The sequence below is a fragment of the Aquila chrysaetos genome, chromosome 15 (genome assembly GCF_900496995.4).
Source record: "Aquila chrysaetos chrysaetos chromosome 15, bAquChr1.4, whole genome shotgun sequence".
In the NCBI taxonomy this organism is placed as follows: domain Eukaryota; kingdom Metazoa; phylum Chordata; class Aves; order Accipitriformes; family Accipitridae; genus Aquila; species Aquila chrysaetos.
In genome coordinates this window covers 25,924,504-25,949,902 of record NC_044018.1, presented here as the reverse complement: position 1 = coordinate 25,949,902, position 25,399 = coordinate 25,924,504, and the positions used below count along the sequence as shown (strand labels likewise).

Genomic DNA, 25,399 nt, shown 5'->3' with positions numbered 1-25,399 from the left:
TTAAACCAGAAGATGTGTAACACCTTGGAAGGACAGGCAGTTGGACTGGATGATCACTGGGTCCCTTCCAACTGAAATACTCTATTCTGTTTTGTTTTGTTCTATAATTGTTCTGAGTGTCTTGTGTCACCTCAGCCTTCTCCCCCTGCTTTCAAGGCAGTAGAAGCTGAAGACAGTTGATAACTTACAAAGCCAGCCCTTTTCCTAACTGTTCATGTGGGCTTAAAATGAATTGTACAGGTGATGAACTAGGTGAAAAATACATTTACAAGTTCAAGGATGGTAGATTGTAACTGGCGTGTGTGTAAGGTGGGGAGCTCAAGGATTCGTAGGTGGCTGGGGGATGGAAGCGGGAGAAGTGATAAATGGAGCATGGCCTTCAGGGATGGAAATAAAAATTAATTGGAATTCCTCAATGCACACACGCACACCCCATACAGTGTGAATAAGGTAACACGGTCGCGGGAGCGCCCGAGGGGAAAAGCCCTGTTTCTGGCGTGGACAAAACAATGGCAGACTGCCCCATGCAGTGCCTCACTTGGATGTGTCTGCAGTCTTGGAAGCTTGACTACCCTACGTTCTCCTACAAATGGACCTTGAGCTTGTTTGGAGGTTCTAGCAGGGGAGCGCAGCTACCGTATACCCTTGACCGATGAACGGTACGTCTCTATCGGGGAAGGTCGTCCTCTTCGACCGAGCGCGCAGCTTCGGGAGGGACGCACATGGAGCGGTGAGGGAGGAAGGGGACACCCGCCTAGCCAGCCAGATCAGCCGAATCAACCCTGGCGATCAATGGGGTGACAGATGTCGCAGCCAGATCGCCCTCACATCCAGAACAACACTGCGACCGCACCGTTATATAAGGGCCACGAAACCTAGCGCCCCCTGGTCACGGCGACGCCGCCGGCGGGCAAAGCCCAGCGACACACACCGCGGAAACGCCTCTCTCTAACACCAGACGCTCGGGCTAACACAGCTCGAACTCTTTAACCGTTCAAATTCTTTGGTTTTTTTGATTACGTTTGTCACCCAGAAGCCTTTGAGAAATATGTAGATTACCGGCTTCCTATTGGCGGTTGTCCCGCTGGTCGCCGCTACGTAGGGCTGAGGGTGGGGGCGGGGTGGCGGCGTCTGCTGGCGGGAGAGGTGGGTGCGCGTGGGCCTCGGCTCGGCTCGGCTCGGCTCGGCTCGGCTCGGCTCGGCTCGGCTCGGCTCGGCTCGGCTCGGCTGTTTTCCTCACGGGGTGGCCGCCAGCTGCGGGCGGGTGGCGGCCTGTGGGGCTCTGCGGCGGGAAGCGCTGCTGCCTCGCTAGTTAAAAGCCGTGTATGTTCGCTTGGTTTTGTTTTGGTTTTTTTTAATTCTCTGTGTGAATAGCGTGGGTTTCTGTGATTTCTCTTCTCCCATCACCACGCCGGTATCCTCCGGCTCGCTTGCCTCTCGTGGTACGGGGGCGGGGGGGCCGTGCAGGGTTCAGGTCGGCATTCGGGTGTCTGATGAGGAGATAACCGCCCAGGTCACGGGCGGCTCGCCCTGGACTTACCGGGCACTTGTACAAGAAGCGCGTACTCCAGCGTTACTCATCTCTTACGTGAGCGCTTGCTCCGTTCTGCTCTTTGCCTCCAAGCCCTCCCCCCACCGCCAGCTATCGGCACGACAGACCCCCATTTAATAACATGAACCACTCTTCATCGCGTGTCTGCGAAGAGCTTGTCACCAACAGACGGGGTTGGAGTTGATGGCCCGGGAGGCTACGGGCTGTCATACGCTGAGTAGGGGACTCCCCCCAGGTTGGTGTTACGTGACGCAGGGTAGAAAAGAGCGGCCGCCGTTGGCTGAGGGCTGCAGTGAAAATCGAGCCCTGGAGTCTTGGATCCGCGGGACATGCCAGGCGGAGCCGGTCATCTGGCCCTTTTCACCAGTGTTCTTCTGGTCTGTGTGGCTAGGATGTGAGCGATGACTTCTTGTGCAGATATTTATGTTCCCTCTTTCCCCCTGTTAGCCCAGGTGGCCTTCAGAAATCACGACAAGGGAGTAAATTCAGATCCTTTTTTTCCAAAGTCCCCTTTGTTGTTGAGATACCAGGCTGAGAGGAGTGGCCAGCAACCTACCTGCGATTGCGGCTCTAGGCTGCAAATTGCCATTTTTCTTCCTTTACGTCTGGTGAGAAGAACGGGGAAGGGAGAAGATCTTTGCCCATCCCCAGGGTACTCTCTTTCCATCAGATTTCAGTTGACAAATTGGACTTTCTTTTCCAATATTGCATGGCAGGCTCAGTCTTAGGAACCAGAATGCTACAGCTTGCTTCAAAGCTTGTTGATCCCCCTGTATTTACACGACAAGCATCCGCCATGTCTTTACCTTCCGTTTGCCTTTGCTGCATTGATGTGTGCTTGGCAACAGTGACTTGCTTATCTCCTGTGACATGTCAGTTGGCCTGCTAGCAGCATGTCTTAGGAAGGTGCACTGAAGAAAAGTGACTCTTCTGTTTCCTTAATTTTTTAAACTTCAAGTTAAAAATCACCTTTGGCTTTTTTTTTCTTCTTCTGTGAATTTAGCTGTATTACAAGCAACTCCTGTTTCATTCTGTTCTTGCATGTAGTTCACACTGGTAGTTTTCTTTAGTCTTTTTTGCTGTTTCTCATGCACTGTTATATTTATTAGCAGTATAGATACTACTCAGCAATGTTTTAGTTCCCAGTGACTTACCTGATGTGAAAAATAATCATGTCCAAAACAGGATTCTAATTAAAGTTTACAATTTATTATATGAATAGAGGCAAGCAAACAGCGCTGGGTGCACCGGGAGCCTCTGCTCTACCAAGGCACACCCCGTCAGGTCTAATTGTGCAGGTTAAGTACAGGTTCTACATACATATTCACTAGATTCGTGAGAAATGTTATACATATTCATTACTTTTCCGGGAAACTATTAACATATGTAAATGTCCTTTATGCAGGTGCATTGAAGGTCTCTGGTGGTCTTCAGGAGTCCTCTGGTGGTCTTCCATAGTCTTCCTCTCTTGTCCGCTATTTGTCCCTCCTCAGGTGATTCTGCGCAGTATGGTCCTTTACATGTTTTGATACCTTTAGTGCTTGTTAGTGTTCTTATTATCTAAGTTCTCATTAGTGGTATAGCACCATATGGTTAGTTTAAGCTAAATTATCTACAAGGATGGGAACAAAAGGCAGGAGTTCTTATCTTTTCTGGCCTTATCTATTCAAGCAAGGCCTCTACTTGTGTTTTCTTAACAAGATCGTAAATTCATCGAACACTTAATTAAGTCTTGTGATCGCTCTTGGTTCCTTCTTGCTCATCATTCCTAAGTACCAGTCTCTGACAGGCTTAATCCTTGACAAACACCAGTCCTTGGTATGTAAAGTTACAGAGAGACAATCATTAAGCAATAAGCAGTTTGTTCTCTATATCAATCCCCCCCCTTTTTTCTTTAAACCTTTGCAACTATAGGATTCCGCTACTTCCGAGAGACCGTGTGAAGTATTTTTCGATTTCTACTTGATGTCTGATTTTATTTCGTTTCCAACTTTTGTAATTCCCTACTGTTATATGGCTTTTGCAGGAAGCAAGAACTATATACATACTCTCCTACTTCCCTTAGGCCTACAGTTATACAAGATCAAGCAAAACGGTTAAAGATTACATATGCAGAGAGGGTCACATTTCACCATGCGGCCCTATCGTTGTTTTATATTGACACGAATCAGGTTAATATATTTCACACCTAAGAAGAAATGGAGGCCCCTAAGCAGGCATGAAGGGCAGAATAGCTTGACTCATTTGAATTCCCATGGTAAGATGCAGTCTTGTATTTTGTGTTATGTTGTCATGCCTGTTGGCTAACAAGTGGATTGCTTGCCTCGCGTGTGCTTAAGGTCTTTCAGAGGTCGCTTTTCCCCTCCACTTATGAAGGAGCTCTTGCAACATTGGGAACTGGAGGTTATTGTTCACATGCCAACAGCCTCTTTTCCAGGATTACTTGAATTGTGGATTGGAGTGAGAAGAAATCTCCCTACAGAGGGAAAACAGCTCTCAGTTGCAGCGAGGAGTTGCTATTATGGAGTTCTGCATATGAAATGCCAGTATGATGAAATTTGATGCTCCTTTGGCTTACGGCTCTACAGTGGAATCCAATCCCTGCTGAGACCTAAATACTAGTCTGTTCAAAAAATAACAATTAATAGCCTCGTTTATGAAGCCATTCAAGAACTAAAATGCTGCTTGCAAAGCATGGTGTATTTGATCAACTGAAAAGTCTGTAAAGTTTTGCTTAGCAACAGGGTTTATTAATAGAAAATAGTGCCACCAGTAGAAGTATAAGTGGTGCAAAAGTCTGAATCTTTGTATTTTAATCTAGATTATTACAGAAGAAACTGGTCATTCTTTTAAAAGTTTCTACTGATTCCAGATCACATACTTAGCCTGGATCACCACAGCTAGAAAGAAAAGTGAGAAGCTTTGAAAATACATTCCCATACTTCACCTAAGTATGCGTAGAATTAATGTTTACGTACTTTGGCATTCTTTGATACAAGAACTGTCAGATTTGAAAAACCTGTCTACTGCCTCTTCTCCCCTTTGATCGAAACTTGGCTTTCAGTGGTGATTGAGTAACTCCAGTGCTAAAACTTACATTTTCCAAAAGTTTTAAGGATTTCCTTTGTGGTGATTTTATTTTTTTCTGTTATCTCCTACTTACTTGATGCTGACTTTTCCTGACTTTCAGGGGAATGAAAAGACTATGAAATACTGTGACTTGACTGTGCAGCAGTAAAACCAAATCAGTTTAGACTGAAACTTTACTGAAATGTTTTGTCAAAAATTAACTTAAATTTTTGTCATGTGAGTGACCTGTGAACCATTATTCCAGCTGCCATCAGATTTTTGTATCATTATTAACTCATTATCTTTTATTACTATTTTAGGTAACAGGAAGTTTGAAGTCATGGCCGGAAAACCAAAACTTTACTACTTTGATGGAAGAGGCAAGATGGAGTCAATTCGCTGGTTGTTAGCTGCAGCTGGGGTCGAGGTTTGTTTTAGTGTTTTTAATTTTAAGCTGAACATTGGTAAGCTTGTCTTTGAGGCAGATCACAGGTTATTAACCAAAAAAGAAAGGGCATCCCAAGACACAATAGTAAATGAGCATTGGCTATTCAGTATAATTAAACACTCTTACTTTAGGCACACAAAAGTATGGCATCCAGTTACATGTCTTCTGAGCAATGACACTGTAAACCAGTTTCTTGCTTAATGCAAGAATGCGTAATGCTTAATTAAGCATTCGATTACTGACCCAGAGCTGTTGAGCTGAATGATAGATGTGTTCCTGGCATAACAAGTATTATCTGTGCCAAGTAAAATAGCAAAAAATTTACTTTCTCTAGTCTTTCTGTTTTCAGTTGGATGCTCGCACAGATTTTTATTTTATTTTTCACTCCACTGGCTGCATCCTCCACAATAAGCTATAGCACAAAATAGATTTTGTTTTATTTGCATCATTTAGATGAGGCTTAACAGGGTGAAGTGAGCAAACTGACCCACATGTGTAGGGAAATTAGAAGTCTCAGAGCAGGAAGAAAAATATTTGGGTAAACCAGAGAAGCAAGACACCACTTTAAAATTGTTTTTTTTAATGGGATATAATTTACTTATTCATTTGCTATCTGTCTTGGTGATAAACTGATAATTCAGTTTGAGGACAGAAAGGACTAGTAGTTGCTCCAAACGTCCTCTTTAGGACTGCAGGCTCTTACACTTCATGTGGTTACCCCTGTACTGAGCCAAGGAATATGAGTGTTTCAAAAAGACCACCAGTCTTTATCTAAAGGCCTTACAGAAGACACAACTGGCTGCTTCCTGCATCATTTGTTCCTGTGTTTTAATTCTCTCTTTCTTTCTTTTTTTTTTTTTTTAATTAAAAAAAAAATATTGACAGGTACCAATTATTACATTTTTCCTTGAGGTATTCTTTTCCCAGCTTTTCATCAGCAGAAACCTGGGTTCTGAATTTTTGACTCTGTGATCACACTTAGTACACTTGAACATTGGCATTGTATTAGTATACCTAATCTTCTGGCGTTTCCCTAGTATAGCAAGTCTTAATTATTAACATAAGTTGCACAGACTTTCTGACAGAAGTTGACTGAGGAAGGATCCTTGGGAGTCCATAGCTCAGCATCTAGGGATTGGTAAGCTCAATCATTTTCTAGTCTTCATGGTCTACATTGACTATAGACATGTATGGCACATGCAAACATGTACATGTAGACATCTAACTTTGGTGTCTTAATCTTGAACTGAATTCCTCCGTGAGTAGCACTGATTGGACCAGCCATCCTCAACCATGTTGAATATAACTACATCATTCTGATCACAGGCAATTCTGTATCTTTTTGTTTCTCAGCTAGTGCATAATTCATCTTTAGGTGTCCTAAACATGCTTCTGTACTAAACTTCCTGCTGGGTGTACCGCTTTTACATTATTTTGTAAAAGCTTTGTTTTAACTTTCTAAGTCCTGTCTACCTCCGAAATCAAAGTATCCCACAGCAGAGCTTTTTTTCCACATACTAGAAAGAATTTTAAGGACAGCCTAGTCTGTATTGTTGACTGTGTCACATTAAATTGCCTGTTCAATATCAAACAAACCATCCTCACTCCAGTTCTTATTGCCTGTTTTTCTGTTAGGGTTGCCTTTAGCAGCATTTGTCACAGATGACAGTCCAAGAGGTTTTGACAGTGCTTCTGCCCTTAGTATTTTCTTCCTTAGAGCCATATCTGGAATGGAAGGAACCATGATGTGTATATTCTCTTCCTTTTATGATGCTTAAAAAGTTTATCTGTTCTAGAAATGTGAAAAGATGCTCATTTCCTTTTCTTCCTCATTCTCTTTGTCAGTTTGAAGAAGAGTTTTTGGAAACTCGAGAGCAGTATGAGAAGCTCCTGCAAGGTGAGTCAATGTGAAACTTCAAGAAAGGGTGGCCAGACTTTACTTAGTCTCAGAGAAGACTTTGAAGACTCTGTGGGACTTTCTTTCCACACAGCAGAGAGGGGAGTAAAACTGAGAGCTGTGAACAGCTGCAGAGGCTGATTTTTTTTCCCATATGTGGACAGATGCAATTGAAAATTGAATTTCTTTCTAACCTGGAGAATTCCCCAGGCTGGCCTCTGGGTTGTTCTGTTCTCTGTTTGTCTACGTGTCCTACCTGGTCCCACAAACTTACCCTGGGCTTCAGTAACTTGAAAAAAGGTATCCTAAAAGTTCATTGAATGTCCTGATTTAGCTTAAGATACTGCTTTTAAGAGAGAAATTTGGGAATCTGACATTTGCTTCAACTGTGTTTTAAATAATGGAACAGAATTTTTTAACTGTATTTAGAATTAGACACTTTTTACTCAGTTGATATGTTCAGTGTGATTGTCTCCACTGTATTTCAATTTCAGCATAAAAGCTGCTGTACACAGTCCTGACTGCAACTTCAGTGAAATTTTTTAAAAGCAAGCGTGTTAATCCACAATAATTGTGTTCCACAGTTTAATTTGTCTTCACCACTGTAACTTATTGTTTGCGTGGAAGAACTCCAGTTTAATATAATGACTACCCACAGCAAGCTCACCATAAAAGTAATGATATTCTGAAGACAGCAAGAAATCTGATGTGGAGTTACTAGATCCAGTAGAATAATGTGTGGCTTTCCCTTTAGGTGGATCCCTGCTGTTTCAGCAAGTGCCCATGGTGGAGATCGATGGGATGAAGATGGTGCAGACTAGAGCCATCCTCAGCTACATAGCAGCAAAGTACAAGCTCTACGGGAAGGACCTGATGGAGAGAGCCCTGTACTGTAACAGTACTACTCTTGTTGAATTTATTATAGTAGCTTAGATACATCTAGAATTAATTGAATACTTGCACACCCAGAGAATCACCTGCGTGCCTCAGTGACACACAACTTGCAGTAAGCCTGACAGGCCACAGTTAGATGCAGGCCAAATGATCTGTTCTAATTTGATTATTTTTACATAAAAAATTTTTGAGGCAGGGGTTTATTGTGCTTTAGTATAGCTTGACACAGGTAATTGAGAGGTGACTAGCATGTAAATGTTGAACTACTTTTGTAAACAGAAAACTTTTTGGAAAGCAGTGGTTAGTTTTTAACTTTTGGCTGCAAAATAAGATCTGTCATTGATGCTATCTGCGATTGCATGATGTTCCACAGCACTGTGAAAAGTGCATGGTTTAGGTCTTTGAAAGTTGGGGAAAGAATAGCTGATGTTGAAAAACTTCTGGTTTCATGTGAAATTAAATCCAGGTCTTGATGTGTCTGTGTGAAGGAAAAAAAATGTGATTGGGCTGTCTCAATATGTAGCCTTTAAATGTCCATTTGCTATTGTTTTTCAAAAGAAGGAAAACTAAAGGTCAACTAGTAAAGCATCTAACTTTAATAGATAGTTTAAAATAAACTGCCATTAAACAATGCAAATGGTTGGAAGAATTGGCTGAAGCAGGTTCAGGGAAGTAACAAAAAGAATGAATATTCAGACAGGAGCCTCAGTCATAGTTTATCAGCTTCTTTACGTTGTTAATAAGGCATCATTTCCTGTAGCTTGCATTCCTTGCATACCTTTTCCTTCAAACAGAATTCTCTTGCATCGAGTTTTAGATTTAGCCTGGAAGCTATTCCGGCTGTTTTACCAGCAAATATAAATGAAGTGTATTTGTTGATTTGTTCTTGGGCAGGGGGAAGGAAGCATCAGTGTTTTGAGGAAGGCTTGCTGTTATTAGCTCCAGGCTTAAGTACTTTGGATAGCTGGTCTTGTATAGTGTGGAAGTGCAGTTTTGGAAGACTGGATAGATGCAGGTGAGAAGCTGACATACATTAAGGCTTGCAGGAATATCTGATAGCTTCTTATTGCACATAACTTGTTTAATCCTTACAGAGGCTTTTTTGAGAAGCTGTTGCCTGACAACAAAAACTGCAGTTAGTCTTATTACACAGCAGGAACTCAAATCTCTTACCACATAGGATGAAGACTTTGTTAGACTATTTTACGAGATACTTTATTCATATTCGTGAGGACTTAATTTAAATTTGAGTCTTGTCTACAGTACAAAACCTACTGTCAGAGCTATGGAAAAATGGATAAAAGGAATGATCTGAAGAACTGCTGTACTAATAATTTAGCTAGGTGCGGAACCTGGTACAGTTCAGGTTTCCAACCCCATTATTAATCTATTTGGTACCACTTGGACTTTGGATGAAACCCTGAAGGCGGGATACATCCAGACAACTAAACCAGTTGGGGATGACTTCTTGTGGTACTGTGTGTTTCTTTGGTGATTCTGAAGTGATCTATAACACCAAAGTTAAACTTTTTTAACCTCTGTACAATCCTGTTTAATCCTGCACAATGAGGCAAGTAAAGTGTCGACAGCACTACAATTATGAGTGAGACTCAGACTGTGACATATTTTCTTTTAACTGCAAAAATAATTTTCATGAGGAGGGTGGGAAATTCAGCTTCAACTTCTACTATCACAACAAAAATCTAAGAAACTCTGCTTATGAAGGTGCCTTCTTATTTAAGGTTTTTGTTTGCTTTTGTTTTAAGGATTGATATGTATGTTGGAGGAACTGATGACCTTATGGGCTTCATTTTGATGTTCCCATTCTTGTCGGCTGAGGATAAAGAGAAACAATGTGCTGTTATAGTCCAAAAGGCGACAAGCAGGTATTTCCCAGCATATGAAAAGGTATGTAGAAGGATCATTTCCTTCCATTGTTCTGGAAGGATAACAATGGGAACACTGGGTATTGTACCAAAAGCAGAAGAAACAGAGAAGTATCAGTGCAGTATTTTAAACCAGGACATCACACTGTCTGCAGGCTGAAGAGATGAGAGGGAGGACAGAGCAGGTTAAATACAAAAATTCCTAAATGAGATTTCATGGTCTGAGTAGCATCAACATTCAGACTGAAGGGTCCAAGTATCCCCTTTGGCTCAAAACTGTTACGATCCAATGAAGGTGTAAACCTAGCTATATACAGTTAAAAAAGCAACTTCCTGGTTTTAGGAAAAATGAAACTGTGTAACTATTTGGTTTGTGTGGCAAGGCTTTGGTAGCAGGGGGGCTGCAGGAGTGGCTTCTCTGAGGAGCTGCTAGAGGCTTCCCCCATGTCTGATAGAGCCAGTGCCAGCTGGCTCCAAGTCGGACCCACCACTGGCCAAGGCCGAGCCCATCAGTGGTAGTGGTAGTGCCTCTGGGAGAACAGATAGAAGAAGGGGAAAAACCTGTGCAACAAGCTGCAGCTGGAGAGAGGAGTGAGAATATGTGAGACAAAAAACCCTGCAGACCCCTAGGTCAGTGAAGAAGGAGGGGAGGAGGTGCTCCAGGCAGCGGAGCAGAGATTCCTCTGCAGCCCGTGGGGAAGACCATGGTGAGGCAGGCTGTCCCCCTGCAGCCCAGGGAGGTCCACGGTGGCCCCATGGAGAGAGGAGCCCACGTTGGAGCAGGTTTGCTGGCAGGACTTGTGACCCTGCGGGGGACCCACGCTGGAGCAGTCTGTGCCTGAAGGACTGCAGCCCACGGAAAGGACTCACATTGGAGAAGTTCGTGAAGGACTGTCTCCTGTGGGAGGGACCCCACGGTGGAGCAGGGACAAGTGAGGAGTCCTCCCCCTGAGGAGGAAGGAGCGGCAGAGACAAGGTGTGAGGAACTGACCCCAACCCCCATTCCCCGTCCCCCTCTGCCACTCAGGGGAAGGAGGTAGAGAAGTAGGGAGTGGTGCTGAGCCCAGGAAGGAGGGAGGGGTGGGGGGAAGGTGTTCTTAAGATTTGGTTTTATTTCTCATTGTCCTACTCTGGTAACAAATTAAAGTAATTTCCCCACGTTGAGTCTGTTTTGCCTGTGACAGCAATTGATGAGTATCCCTCCCTGTCCTTATCTCAACTCATGAGTCTTTCATTATATTTTCTCTCCCCTGTCCAGCTAAGAAGGCAAGTGATAGGAGTGGCTTTGGTGGGCACCTGGCATCCAGCCAGGGTCAACCCACCACAGTAACTTGCATTGCAAAGGCAATGCCATTTTAGAATAGCAAACTGTCAGCTTTATTTAAATTTCAAATACATCTACTTTTTTTTTTTTTTTTTAACCACAGTAATAGACAGCTATCACTGCTGTCTTCCAGTCTGAGTGGTCTGCTGCTTAAGCCACACTGGAATCTTGGTCTTTCTCTAGCTGATCTTAGAGAGGACCTAAGAGGTGCTCTCAATGGAAATTAACATACACAGGCAGGATGATCTGGCAGAAATAGCTGCTTTTCTGTTTTAAAGGCTAAAGGGAAGACAGTTTCTGACCTAAATACCAGCTCTCCTATAGATAGCTGCCAGAGTTCATTCTACCCTAGATTCCATTTGTTGCATCCTAGCCCCACTGCTTTAGGCTGATCACCTCTCTTTTACATTCTCTATTTTCCCACTGAAGCTGTAACTACATACAGAAAAATTCAAGATTGATTACGCTGGAAAGGAGTGAATACCAAGGAGGTATCTAACCCTGTAGTCCAGTCTGTGGGGTTGCCTAGAGCTATAGGAGAAACCCTGGGATTCTAGACTGCCGCTGTGAGGACTGCTCATAGATATCCCGTAAAATGGTCAGTGATCGCAGGCACTGGGCCCACATCCCCCACGCTATTACTATCCGTAGTTGCATGGGAGAAAAAGGTGAAAAGAAGTGGAGGCAGTAAGTATTGTCAAAGAAGGTGTGCTTGTGCGTTTTGAAAACATCAACCCCAGCTGGCTATCCATATCTGAACATTTTTGTTTATGACACTTCTAGGTTTTGAAGGACCATGGGCAGGACTTTCTTGTTGGCAACAGTTTTAGCTGGGCAGATGTTCATCTTCTTGAAGCCATTTTAATGGTAGAAGAGAAGAAGTCAGATGTGCTCTTAGGCTTTCCTCAGTTACAGGTACCTTACACTAACAATAGACTCATGGCTGGAAATGTGATAAATGATATTTCAAAGTCTGTTGTGTGTAGATAATTCCACGAAACAAGAGCATTTGTCAGTCCTCTTTCCTTGTAGTCTTGTTCTTCTTGCTTTAGGAAGAACCTCGTAATATATTTCATCTAGATAACCTATTATTTTCTGGAGTAATCCCTGTACAGATCTGAAGAAATCCACCCTCCCTTTTTTTTCCATCCCCTCACCAGTTCTGTGATACCTTTAAGGAGAAGATATTTTCTGGATCACAAGAAGTGATCTGAGTAAAGTACACATCTGAAACCACAGATAACTGTTTCCACTTCATCCCATATCAATACAAGACAGAGGGCTGTTTTATTACTCTTTAAAATAGCAAGGTTGGAGTGGGGGGACTAAAATTCATCCATGGCTAAAACTGTATTTCCTGTCTTGCCTCCACATACAACTTTTTGAAGGATGTTACACAAATCAGTAAAATTGTTTTTTCTTGTGTTACTTCCTGTTCTTTAAATACCATGTACTTACTGTTTACCTTTTTAGGCATTTAAAGCAAGGATAAGCAGCATCCCCACAATCAAGAAATTTCTAGAGCCAGGAAGCCAGAGAAAACCTGTTCCTGATGATAAATACGTGGAGACGGTGAGGAGAGTTCTCCACATGTATTATGACGTGAAAGCGAATTAGTGTGCCTGGCTAAAACAAAAGTTGTGCTCAGTTTAAGAGAACTATCAGATTGCACAGGTACAATTATACTGCAGAGAGAAGGTGAAGGGCTGTTTGAAAGGAGTTTCAATGGGTAGTATCTTATGTTCTTTCATACAAAATACAGTAGGCAGGTATCTTTTATAACACTTTACTACTAGCCTATTTTTTTCCTTCATTCTTCTTGAGATTTTTTTTGGTAACTTTAAGCAAGTGAAGTGGCAGCAAGCATGCTGTCTTCCTGGAGACTTTGGAAGAGCGAAAAAGAAAGAAATGTGAGTTGCTGACTGGCAGCTTCAGCTTATTCTGCTACTTCTGAGGACTTTCTTCTGAGATCCAGATCAGATTTTTGTATGATGATTGCTCCCAATTCAGGCCTTTATTGTTTTTAATATCACTGTAGGCAAATGAAACAAGTGGTTTTTAAAGAAAGTATGAGGGAGGTGTTTCTCTTGCCAGTTTTATTGGACATCAGTGACTTGTCTGAAATATCAGCATTGTGCCTTTATAACTAAGCTGCACTTTTTTCTCATTACTGAATTAGGAAACAAATTGACTGCCAAATGGCATTTTTGCGTAACTGCTGTATCTAGAGGATCTGTTCTAATCAAATAAACTTTTTATTTTTATGTGGTCATGTTGTCATGTTGTGTCATGAATGAAAGTTGGGGCTTGCAAACTTCATTTTTATTTTTCTTGGAGGATAAATTCTTTATACTTCATATGAAGAGGATCCTTGTTAATCCATATGCCTCATGCAAAGGCATTTCATTTGCATTTATAAACCAGAGAAGGGACATGTGAAGGAGAGGTAGTAAACTGTCACACAAACGTCGTATAGAAGTTAATACCTTCCAAACTCAAAATGTTATTTCTTTTCCTCTTTTTTTTTTTTTTTTTTTTTTTAATCTATGGTTTCAGCAGATGACTTGACAAACGAATTTCAAATGCTTTTAATCACTTCAATAAATTGCACTTATGCTTTGAAAAGCTGCTCTGTAGGATGTTGTCTTGGGGTTTCACATCTGTTATTTTTAGTTCTATATTAATGATACAGTTTACAAGAAAAGACTTGTGTGCAATCCCTAATGGCATTGTTTAATTCCTGTGTTAGCTATGGGTTGAGAATTAAGATGCTGCTTGACCTTGGAATGCTGTGAGTACACTTGTCTGATATTTGATGAATGAGTTGCCCACTTGAGAGCTCATCAATCTCCCCAGCTTCAGCGTGACTGAAGTTCTCAGCACTAAAAATACTTTTCCCTCATTGCCAGGAATTACAAGGTTTTTATTGACCTACGGTGGCTTATCTGTCACCTGCCTTCCTAATGTCAATTGCAATTACAGTTTAGTCCTTGGTTTAATCCCAGATTAGTTTTATATGAAAGTTTGGAAAACCCTGTAGCTGATCTTAATTCCTTTGCTAAGTGAACTTTTTCACCAGAATGTGAGGAAAGTTGTGGTGTAATGCTGTTCAAACAAATGTTCCATGAGCAAAGATGCAGAAGACATAGGAGGTGACTGTCTGCCAGTACTGGTCGGTGATAAGCCTAATAGCTGATGGTCATGTATGGTGGGTTGACCCTGGCTGGATGCCAGGTGCCCACCAAAGCCACTCTATCAGTCCCCTTCTCAGCTGGACAGGGGAGAGAAAATATAACAAAAGGCTCATGGGTCGAGCTAAAGACTGGCAGAGATCACTCCCCAGTTACCGTCATGGGCAAAACAGACTCGACGTGGAGAAATTACTTTAATTTGTTACCAATCAAATCAGAGTAGGATAATGAGAAGTAAAACCAAATCTTAGAACACCTTCCCCCAACACTTCACTTCTTCCCGAGGACAACTTCACTCCCGATTTTCTCTCCCTCCTCCCCCCGGCGGCGCAGGGGGACGGGGAATGGGGGTTGGGGTCAGTTCCTCACACCTTGTCTCTGCCGCTCCTTCCTCCTCAGGGGGAGGACTCCTCACTCGTCCCCTACTCCACCGTGGGGTCCCTCCCGCAGGAGACAGTCCTCTGTGAACTTCTCCAGCGTGGATCCCTTCCGTGGGCTGCAGTCCTTCAGGCACAGACTGCTCCAGCGTGGGTCCCCCGCGGGGTCACCAGTCCTGCCAGAAAACCTGCTCCAGCGTGGGCTCCTCTCTCCACGGGGCCACAGGTCCTGCCAGGAGCCTGCTCCAGCGTGGGCTTCCCACGGGGTCACAGCATCCTCAGGGCATCCCCCTGCTCCGGCGTGGGGTCCTCCCCGGGCTGCAGGGGGACAGCCTGCCTCACCATGGTTTTCCCCATGGGCTGCAGGGGAATCTCTGCTCTGGCAACCCTGTACTGCTCCAGGTCTGGCCCAACTGATGGGTCATTTCCTGATATTTCAGTAAATCATTGATGAGAACTCGTATTCTGTTTGTTTATTTTTTATTTATCTTCTTGATTTGGTTTGAGGTGAAGACACCTAAACATGTTTATATATGACCTAGTGTGTACTGCTTATAACATCCACAGCCATTTTTGCTTATGCTATCGTTGCAGGCCTACATGGTGTGACACAGTCCTGTGGGTTAACCCTGTCTAAGGATGCAGCATTTCTTATGTGGATATTCCCACACAGGTTTGTCAGTTTAGTTTCTAACCTGTACGGAGTGACACCTCTATAGACTATTATTGTGATCTTTCAAATTTTGAGCAAATGAGGGAGGAAATCATGGAAATCAGCTTATATCTGTATCTTTTGTAAAAGATCCCCATATTGAGTATCCTTGAGTCCTGGTACAGCTCTCTAGCAGTAATTATTTTGGTCTTTAGCTGACTTTGGTAATGCTTTTAAGACACATCAGAGCACCTGAGTTCTGTTACCAGCCTTCAAGACAGTAGTAAGCAAAGAAGATATACAGACAGACGTTTGTTGCCATTTCTCCTATGTCTCTCGATGTTGCTGGCCCAATAATTCCTGGCTCAAAAAATAGTTAAGAATGCATGATAACCTCATGAATTCACTCTTAACTGTGAGGTTCACTCTTAACTGTCCAAAGCATTTAGGTGTTAGGCAGTTTTGATGCATTTTCCAAGAAGGACTTGGGTTTGTCTTCAACCCTTGCTCTGGTAAGACCTATTTATGTATAAATCGGCCTGCAGCATTTTTCCACTAGACAGGCAAAAGTTATCCTTAGTGGGAGTAAGGGTTATGGTCCTATAAAACCTGTTTTGGTTTAAAACATTCGCTGTCAATGAAATTGCAAGTTCATCCCCATTGAAAGCACTGGTAGAATTCTCATTGATTTAACAGTGAGTCCAGAATATAGGCTTTGGTACAAGTTAGGGTTTCTGGTGACGATATGGGATCTTTATAGATTACTCTACATTGTGTTTGCATATATTTTGGTAGGCTGCAGTTAATTCCAATGGATCTTTAGTATTTAGGTGAGCACTTCTGAAGGTGCAAAAGAAGTCCCAGCTATTCGCAGGGATTTTGCAGATCTCCTGCATGTTTCTTGTGGCACTTCTTCATACCTGAGTATAGCAACACTAACCAAAAGAAAGCAAGATGCCAAATTCAGGCAATACTAGTTGGACAAACTGACTGGAGGGTTCCTAACACTGCTTACAGCAGGCATTTGACAGATTTTTTCTATGCTTAGTAGAGAGATACAAAATCCCCTGCAAGAGCTATACTTTATTTCTGATGTCTTTACTGTGTACCCTATTCATAGTGAATAATTCAGGCTGTGGTTTTACAGCCAACTCTCTCACCAAAAAAGACGGGCCTTCCTTGTCTATACCATCTCCTTCCCTGCTTTTCTTGTCTTACAACATAAGCTGAACCAGTTGAAAACCCTAGACTATTTATTTTAAGGGTGATTTTTTACTGGATCAGACATTTCACACAGTCAGCTAGATTGGTGGTGCCAGCACAAGTTGGGCGTTAAGAACAAGTGTCTGCGAGCCACAAAGGGGGTATGACCACTTTCTTAATTGCACTCTTTTCAGTTGTGTAGATCAGCTTAAGCATTTATAAAACTACTGCCAAAACATACTAGATACATGAGTACAGCAGTCAACATACTCCTACAAAATAACTTTTTGTAAGTCATTTTCACTTAGTGAATCACTTTCCTGATCCCTGAGAGGATCATCACTATGCTTCCTATACAATGCAGTTATCACTATTGCTGTACTTAGGCACAGAAATGCATATTTTAAAAAAGATGTATTTTATGGTAAGAATTTTTTGGTTTTACCTCAGTAACAATAACCTTTCAACACTAAAATGTCTTTGTTCCTGGCCCATGTTTAACAGCATGCTGTGTCTTTATCCTGCTGTTTAGGGCCATAGGAAAGTGGCTGCAGCCTGAGGTCATGTTTCCTAACACACTTACCTTGTTACCTTTCCAGTTTGAAGGAGAATTTCTGGAAAGCAGAGACCAGTCTAGGAAGTTACTGCAAGGTAAGATGTTTGACAGTCTTGAATGACTTCTACCAGATTTTGTTACCTTGTGTACTACCATGCAAACCAGTGTCCAGCTTTCCCAGCCTGAGTGAATATTAGCTCAAAATGATCAAAGGAGTGTGCATTTAGTGCTTAGGCTCAGGCTGCTACCTGCCATCTTTTTCCTTCTGTCAGTAGTTGTGATGGGGTGACCTTGGTGGGCTGCCAGATGCCCACCCAGATGCTCTCTCACTGCCCCTCCTCAACAGGATGGGAAGAGAAGATAAGATAGAAAAGCTTGTGGGCTGAGATAAAAAACAGGGAGATCACTTACGAATTACTATCATAGGCAAAACAGACTTGATTTGGGTAAAATTAATTTTCATTTATTGCCAATTAATATAGAGTTGGATGGTAAAAAACAAAGACAAAAGCTTAAACACTTTCTTCCCACTCTTCTTCCCAGGCTCAACGTCCCTCTTTTGTTCCTGACTCCTCTACCTCCTCCCCTCCTTCTCCTCTTGTGTTCACAGGGCTGTTTCTCACAGCTTTTCCCTCACACACTACCGTGCAGTGTTTTGCCCCTTCTTAAATATATTTACACCGAGGCACCCCCACCTTGTCTGCGGGGCTGAGCGATGCCCTGGGGTGGGTGGGTTGGAGCCGGCTGGAACCGGCTGGAAGTGGCTGGAACCAGCTGTGTCCGGCACGGGGCAGCCCCGGCTGCTCCTCACAGGGGCCGCCCGGCGGGTCCCACTGCCAGTAGCTGGGTGCCTACACCCCATACGTAAGTATCGGTTTTTACGTGGTACAAATAAGCTTGCCCCTTGGCTGGTGTTTTGGGTTTGTGTGGCGGGGTTTTGGTAGCAGGGGAGAGGCCGCAGGGCCGGCTCCTGTGAGAAGCTGCCAGAAGCTTCCCCGGCTCCACGTCGGACCCGCCGCTGGCCCAGGCCGAGCCCGTCAGCGACGGCGGTAGCGCCTCTGGGAGAACAGCCTTGAGAAGGGGAACCTGCAGTGAGTGGGGGGATCGGGATGGGAGAGGAACCCCTGTGCGGATACGAGGGGAGTGAGGAAGGAGGGGAGGAGGAGCGGGGGAGGAGGGGATGCCCCCGCAGCCCGTGGGGAGACCAGACGGCAGGCTGTCCCCCCCCAGCCCACGGAGGGGAGCGGGGGAGCAGATGCCCACCTGCAGCCCGGGGAGAGAGGAGCCCACGCCGGAGCAGGGGGATGGATGCCCCCCAGGATGGCCGGGACTCCAGGGGAAAGCCCGCGCTGGAGCAGGCTGTGCCTGGAGGACTGCAGCCCGTGGGAAGGACCCACGCTGGAGCAGTTCGTGAAGGACTGTCTGCTGTGGGAGGGACCCCACGGTGGAGCAGGGGACGAGTGAGGAGTCCTCCCCCTGAGGAGGAAGGAGCGGCAGAGACAAGGTGTGAGGAACTGACCCCAACCCCCATTCCCCGTCCCCCTGCGCCGCCGGGGGGAGGAGGGAGAGAGAACAGGGAGTGGGGTTGAGCTGGGAAGGAGGGAGGGGTGGGGGGAAGGTGTTCTAAGGTTTGGTTTTACTTGTCAGTATCCTTGTTTTGATTTAATTGGTAGTAAATTAAATTGATTTTGTTCCTTCCCCAAGTTGAACCTGTCTTTTGCCCATGACCATAAGTGGGGAGTGATCCCTCCCTGTCCTTGTCTCGACCCACAAGCTTTTCTTTATATTTTTTCCTCATCCCACCATGGCCAGGAGGGAGGAGTGAGCGAGCGGCTTTGTGGTGCTTTGTTCTGGCTGGGCTTAAACCACAACAGCTGGTTTCCAAACTGCGACCTGCTACCAGCAGGTCTTGGAGCTAGTGCTTATGTGTGTTGACCACTGCTTTGAGGTTCAAGAGAGGGAAGTTCGCATTTGAGAGGAGATGCATAGGAGCTGGACATCGGGTCCCTGCCTGTGTGCTGCTGGTGCAGAGTAGTCCTTGCCACCCAAAATTCAGAGTTGCATTAAACCCCAGTCTTGCTCCTAGGAAAGGCTTTTCTATATCATTTTTGCTGTGGGGGGAAATGTCAGCTGCAGGCAACTACTAGGCACGTTTCATTTCATTCAGCTCCATTTCAACAATGCAAGAGCTGTGGGCACTGAATTAGACTGATGTTACTTTTTTCTGTCCCCAGATGGGGCCCTGCTCTTTCAGAAGTGCCCATGGTGGGGACTGGTGGGATGAAGACAGTGCAGCCCGAGCCATCCTCAGCCATACAGCCTGAAAAGTACAACCTCTATGGGAAGGACCTGAAGGACAGAGCCTGCTACGTAACTTTAAATCTCTAAGCGCTAGATATCAGCTTTTGAACTGTGACTGCTTTTGTAGTCAACGAGAAGAAATAAATATCACCAGATGGCAATTTATCTGGTTAGGTTAAGGCATCGTTAACCTCTTAGTGTATGACTAGAAGCATGTCTGCCAGCCACCTAGGAGTACAGGGCAGAGATCAGGCATATATATACCCATCTCCAGCAGGCCCTTCCAGGCTTTGACCTGTAAAACTTTCTTTGTTGGTGTCTGTTGGAATTTCTCATGCTGCAGCCTGTGCCTGTTGCCTCTCCTCCTTTCACTATGCTCCTCTGAGCAGAGTCTGGACCTGGCCCCTCTGTAACTACATATTAGGTAGGTGAAGACAGCAATTAGATCTTTGGCACTTTCCTATTTAACATTTTTATCAAGGGGCTAAAAGAAAAATTAGCACACTTCACAGAAGATAAAAAAATAAAGTGACAATAGGGAGGAAAGGTGAAATTCAGTGATCTGAATCAGTATGCATACTGGGAATGAATAAACAAGATGCATCTACCATATCTAAATTCAGTTTACCTAAATTCCCACTGATGTGAGAAGCAGGAACTCAGAGGAGAGAAGCTGAAGGACATGGTGGATAATCAGCCATATATGAGCTCCCAACGTGGCACTGGCATCCAAAAAACCTAACATGACCTTGGTGTATAGTGGAAACTTTCAAATAGCATGGTTGTATAACTCATGTCCAACTCTGACATTGACCCATGAAGTACCTAGCTATAGACATCACTTCTTAATCCTAATGCAGAACTGGGGACAATTTTCTGGTTATGCTTCAGGTTCCAACTCATTTATGTTGCTTGCCCTACAACTGCTACTTTCCATTTCAGACCAATTTCTACACTGCAGCAGAACCATTTAATCTCACATCTGGAAACATCATCCAAGAGAAGATGGAATGGAAATGTTATCCTTTACGGCAAGAGAAAAGAGCTTCACCTCATCCTTCAGCCTTAGATGCCATAGCTTAGCACATATGACCCCAGCTGTGCCAGCCCACTTGGATACACATTAGTTCAAGCATAGATCATGCCTCCACTAGCTTTCTCAAGGAAGTAGCTACCTTATTTAACTCTTGCCATTATTCAGCAGACAGTTTTGCTGTAGGAGAACTTTACTCAAGGGATGATCTGGGAGAGAACTGTTTGTTCTGGATTCCTTTGAAAACCTGCTCCGAACAAGTATTTCTGAGAAGGTTTCTCTAAGAAGGGGTTGCACAGAGACTTCTTTGAAATGAACAGCGTAACTCTCACTTTGCAGAGTATCTCACTGCTTACGTTCTCGCAAAGTATGCCCACACAACAAAACAAAGGGTATAATAGGAGCATGTGTATCTTAACCTTAATTAAACAAGCACACTGTTTATTTTTCTAGTGCCATGGTACCTTCTTGCTAATAGTAACAGGTGCTAATATGAAGCGATGCAGGGTTGAGGCTGGAGAACATTCATCTCCAGGATCCAGGGATCATTTTTGCCCTACAAAAGGAACAGAGTAAGACTTCACTAGTTGGAGAGTGTTCTTCACCTCTTCAAGCCTGACTACTGAAGACAAGCGTATAGGTTTGGGCCCCAAAGATTGATCTGTCTTTTCTGCTTGTTCCTGTGTAGAAGACTAAGAATCTCCACATTCAGCAGTGAAACATGGCCCCATCAACGCTTTCCTAACATGAGTTTATTTACTGTATTTTACTTTTCACAACTTTATTACCTTGTACATAAAGACCATACACAGTTTCTGCGTGGTTCTCAAGCGCACCAAAGCTGCCTTTCAATATTCCTGCTGTGGCAAGGGCAGTTCAGTTCTATGTATACATACATTCAGTTTAACCTCCCACTGTGCAGGCTGATGAAGAGAGGCTTATGTATGTGTAAGTGAGATATTGCCTTTGTGAAGTGAGCACTGAGGTCTATAGCACTGCTAACTAGCTGGGCAAGAAGAGCCAGATTCCTATTCCCTTACCAAACTTGCATTGAAAACCTCTCCTTGAGGGCAAAGGAACAAAAGCAAGTGGAGGTTTGTATCTATCTGACCCAGTGCACAGATGACTAACCACGTATCTTTCCCTCCAGTTTTAATATATCTTATACCATACCTACAGTTTCTTCTGATCATTTTTTATTCATAGTTTTTATGGAAATGTAGCAACTGTTGTACATGTGCAATTTATAAAACTGTCCAGGGATGCAGAAATAAACCTCAAATGTAGGTTTAGGTCATGAATATCTCCATCAACTCTGTACTGGAGCAAAACTGAGAAAAGTAATTAGGTTTTTAATTCCTGTAAACATTTTTCCTCTTGAATCAAGCTAATTACAATCTTTCATGTCTGTCAAACTTCTGTGGGTAGAAGTCCAGCAACTGATTGAAGCTTTCCTGATGGTAGAAGAGAAAGTGCCCTCCATTCTTTCCCAGTTTCCTTTTCTGCAGGTAATTAAATCAAATAGTATTCATTCAAAGTTTTGAGGAAGACAAGTTAAAATGCTTGGCAGTTTCTTGCACTCTCACAGAATGCAGAAGCAATCAAGTGAGGATCAGGAAATACAGCCAACAAAGTAAAATACAAAGAATAGAAAATGAAAAAGCAGAGCTGAGAAATGCACATGAGAAGTGAATTACAGTCCAATTTGTTTAAAAAATTATTAGATAAATAATTTTTTATGCATGTGGTCCCAGTAAGAGAGACAGAGAAGGGCTTTCATCTGCCCTATCTTATAACAGAAGTGGAATAAGACACTCAATGAAATTAAAAGCAGCAAAATACAAGCAATGAAAGGCAACATTTTCACACTAAGATGGTGGAAATCATTGTTAGAGGATATCATTGAGGCTAGGAATTTAAAAGGATGGAAGTGCTATCAAGGGTATAATAATAAATGCTGTGAAATCTTGAAAGATATTGAACATTCAGGGGTTAAGCAGCTCTCTAGTGCTGAAAGATTAAATTATGAAAGGCAGATTATCCCACTACCGATCATTGCATAGTTTTATACCTGGCCTTGTAGACTTGTACCATCTGACTTGCACCTACTTTTCTCTGAGATTGTACTGTCTGCTCCTAGGAAACTGCCTCCTCCCTCCTCATGAGCCCTGAGCCACCATCTGATGAAGCTGATTTCACAGGCTTGTGTTGGCTTGTCATTAGAACTTTTCCCACCCCTATTCTTAGAATTGCATTGGTTTCAATTTTAGGCTTTTAAAGCAAGAGTAAGCAACATTGCCAGAAATAAGAAGTTCCTCCAGCCTGGCACCCAACAAAAGCCACCGCCAGATGAAGAAGCTGTAGCATTAACAAACAGATCCTTTACCAGGAAATGAAGCCAGGTTCCATCTGCTGTCATTTTTCAGCCCCTTTTCCTACTTAAACCTTGATTTTTGTTCTTCTAGATTTGTACAATCTTGCACATGCAACATTAACAAATGAATCTCATGCTGAAAACATTGTTAGAGAGCAAGCCAAGTTACATTTCACAAACTGTTACGTTACCTGCAAGAAAAGTAAATGTAGAGTTAGAATGTTACTCATAAATGTCAGTAAAACCCATACATTTTACAATTTTGACCATGATACCAAACAGTGAATAAAGAGTATCTTAAAAGTGGGATAGTTCTAGATTGTATAAAAAATGTGTTACTAATTTTGTTCCATTGAATCTCTTTATGCTGACAGATCTGTGTAAGAGGTTTTAAGGGAAGTAGAGAATATTTGCCTTTTGAAGATAAATTAATGCTGAAATCTGTATTAGGGTTATGGGGTCTTACGAAAATTCTGATGAACTCCAGGGAAACACGAACTTCAGTGAAAACAAAAGTGTTTTATGAGAGAAGTGGGCTCGTGGTCAATAAAACTTATTTCTCCTTGTCTGAGAAGTATAAATAAATCTGGTTTTATTTAAAAAAGGACCAAAACAAACAAAAAATGTTTTACAGGATGAGAGCTGATTTTAGATTTTTTCAGGTGATCAATTTTTATCTTTCTTTTATTGCAAACCCCCCTGTTTTATTGGGAAAAAAAACCCAAATTGTTGTCCTGTTGTCCAGCTTTATAATTGGTCAACATCAGATAAAAATAGGATTGAAATTTCTGCTCTACTTCTTTACACCCTCTTCTGAAAATAAAAAGATTCTTTAAACCTAAGCTTAGTTTATTATTAGTTTTAGTTGTAACAATGCACATAAACTGAAGGTCTTAGAAAGTTTCACAGCAGACACCAGAGACTAAACGGAGGAAACATACCCTTACACAAGTTTCTATCAAAATAGGAAATCATTATAATACATGAGTTATTTAAGGTAAATATTTCACAATGAAATTTGTACTGCTAAGGTTATTTTTCAGATGCCCTTGAAGCCTTGATCTTGCCTATCTTGTGCCTATATAAATCAGCCTTTTGACCATGTTAAGATACTTAGATCAATAAAGACTAAACGATCCAAATAACATTCTGTAAACTGGCTCTTCATTTAAGCTCTCCTCGCCAGCAGCACAATGGGTGTAAATCAGAATTAGGATTACTCTTTTCAGACTTTTCTGTGCTGGTGGTCCAGGGAAGTGGCAAACAGCTTACAGAAATATGTGTGAGGGTGAATACAGGCTTGGTTAACCTTGCCCTCAGGCGGTCAGTAAAGCTTCCAGGACAGAACCGGAGCAGTGGCTGAACTTTGCAGCAAGTCTAGGCTTGAGTGATGCATGACTTGTTCTGACTATTCATGTGGACTCTCTTTATCACAGTGGTGGTGTGCTTCAGTTTAGGAGCTGGATAAGCAGCCTGGGGAGAATCCTCCTAACCCCCCCCTGTTTAATTCTCTGGTGGCCCTTAGTTGCATACCCTGTCCCCACCTCTAAGAGGATGCTGCTGGAAGCTGGAATTGGGCACGGTCCCCCAAGCCAGCTGCTTAGTGGTTTGTGAGGATTGCAGGCAGGTACGTTTTGAGAAGACTTTGGAGTTGTCTAACCTACAGCATAATGAAGGTGTCCACAGAGCACAGTGGGAACTCGACAGGCCAGACCATGGTATATGCACTATTTAAAATCTGCCTGTGCCCAACCCAAGATCACTTAAGTGGTACCTGGGCTCCATGCCAGCTGCCTGAATACTCAAGGGCATGGCTTAACAAATTATTTATAAAAGAAACTTATTTTATTTTCTACTCTAGAGGTTTACAGAACAGCTATTCAAGTTATAGATAACAGTAACCTCATTGATACAATACCTTTAGATGTCAAAGGAGCTTTATAATTACATTATGAAAGGCTGTGCTGGAAGCAAAATAAAAAGAGAACAAGGGGGAGAGTCTTTCTGGCAAACAGGAATGTGTGGAAGTGGAAAAACAGTCAAAGTTGGATGTGGCCATGTTCAGCAAATCCAAAAAGCATCAGAATGCTTTGCTTGACCCCTCATCCCTGAGCCTCAAATCAGAGACCTCTTCCTCCCCTTCTTTGCCATCAAGTCTATTGCTGCCATTGGCAGCTTTTGAGATTGCAGAAAGGACAAGGAGACAATAGTTACTTGCATGCTCTTCTGGGGTCACTGTTCCTGAACCAACTCTTGCACTCGGGTACATGCTGATATCAAAGACCTCAAAAAGCGGGAATAGATTAATCTTGATTCAATGCTGCCATCATGGACAGCTATGAACAAATGCTCCTTTCTTACTCGGCTATCCCTTCCTGCTTGTGCCGCACTGCTATTGTAGCCACATCTACATTAGTGGTTTAGGCATATGGGGACCATTGGCTGGCGCTGCTGCCAGCTAGCATGGTAAAGCATGCATTTATACCACGCTCCTAGCTTCCAAAATAGGGTGCCATACCCACATTGCCCGCTGGGAACAGTTCTGGGCCGATACTGGACTTCAGACCCATACTTGGGAATTTTCTGGGGGTGGTAACTGGGTTTGACATAGAAGCAATACAGAAGTTTGTATTTAATGCTGT

General features: G+C 43.1%; 1 protein-coding gene and 1 long non-coding RNA gene across 4 annotated transcripts; both read left to right on the top strand.

Annotated features, from left to right (window-relative positions):
* The first annotated feature begins 1,095 nt into the window (after window positions 1–1,095).
* LOC115351286 (glutathione S-transferase 3) lies at window positions 1,096–13,334 on the top strand. Of its 3 annotated transcripts, none has more exons than XM_030037895.2 (7): window positions 1,096–1,146; window positions 4,942–5,048; window positions 6,915–6,966; window positions 7,721–7,853; window positions 9,627–9,768; window positions 11,854–11,985; window positions 12,544–13,334. In XM_030037895.2, exons 2-7 carry the CDS (start codon window positions 4,962–4,964, stop codon window positions 12,685–12,687), a joined length of 690 nt encoding a protein of 229 aa, XP_029893755.1. In that variant the 5' UTR covers window positions 1,096–1,146; window positions 4,942–4,961; the 3' UTR covers window positions 12,688–13,334. The 3 variants fall into 3 exon arrangements, with proteins under 3 accessions (XP_029893755.1, XP_029893754.1, XP_029893756.1); XM_030037894.2 differs by lacking the exon at window positions 1,096–1,146 and adding an exon at window positions 1,167–1,323; XM_030037896.2 differs by lacking the exon at window positions 1,096–1,146 and adding an exon at window positions 4,441–4,464.
* Window positions 13,335–15,137: 1,803 nt separating this feature from the next.
* Window positions 15,138–20,827, top strand: LOC115351294. Its single transcript, XR_003926757.2, has 3 exons — window positions 15,138–15,311; window positions 17,026–17,144; window positions 19,284–20,827. It is a non-coding gene; the product is annotated as an uncharacterized LOC115351294 (long non-coding RNA).
* Window positions 20,828–25,399: the final 4,572 nt, after the last annotated feature.

Excerpts from the sequence above, each read along its gene's own strand:
- LOC115351286 (XM_030037895.2), top strand. The coding sequence starts at position 4,962 with ATGGCCGGAAAACCAAAACTTTACTACTTTGATGGAAGAGGCAAGATG. Across the intron at positions 6,967-7,720 it reads GTATGAGAAGCTCCTGCAAG|GTGGATCCCTGCTGTTTCAG; the intron begins GTGAGTCAATGT and ends CTTTCCCTTTAG. Across the intron at positions 11,986-12,543 it reads TAGGCTTTCCTCAGTTACAG|GCATTTAAAGCAAGGATAAG; the intron begins GTACCTTACACT and ends TTACCTTTTTAG.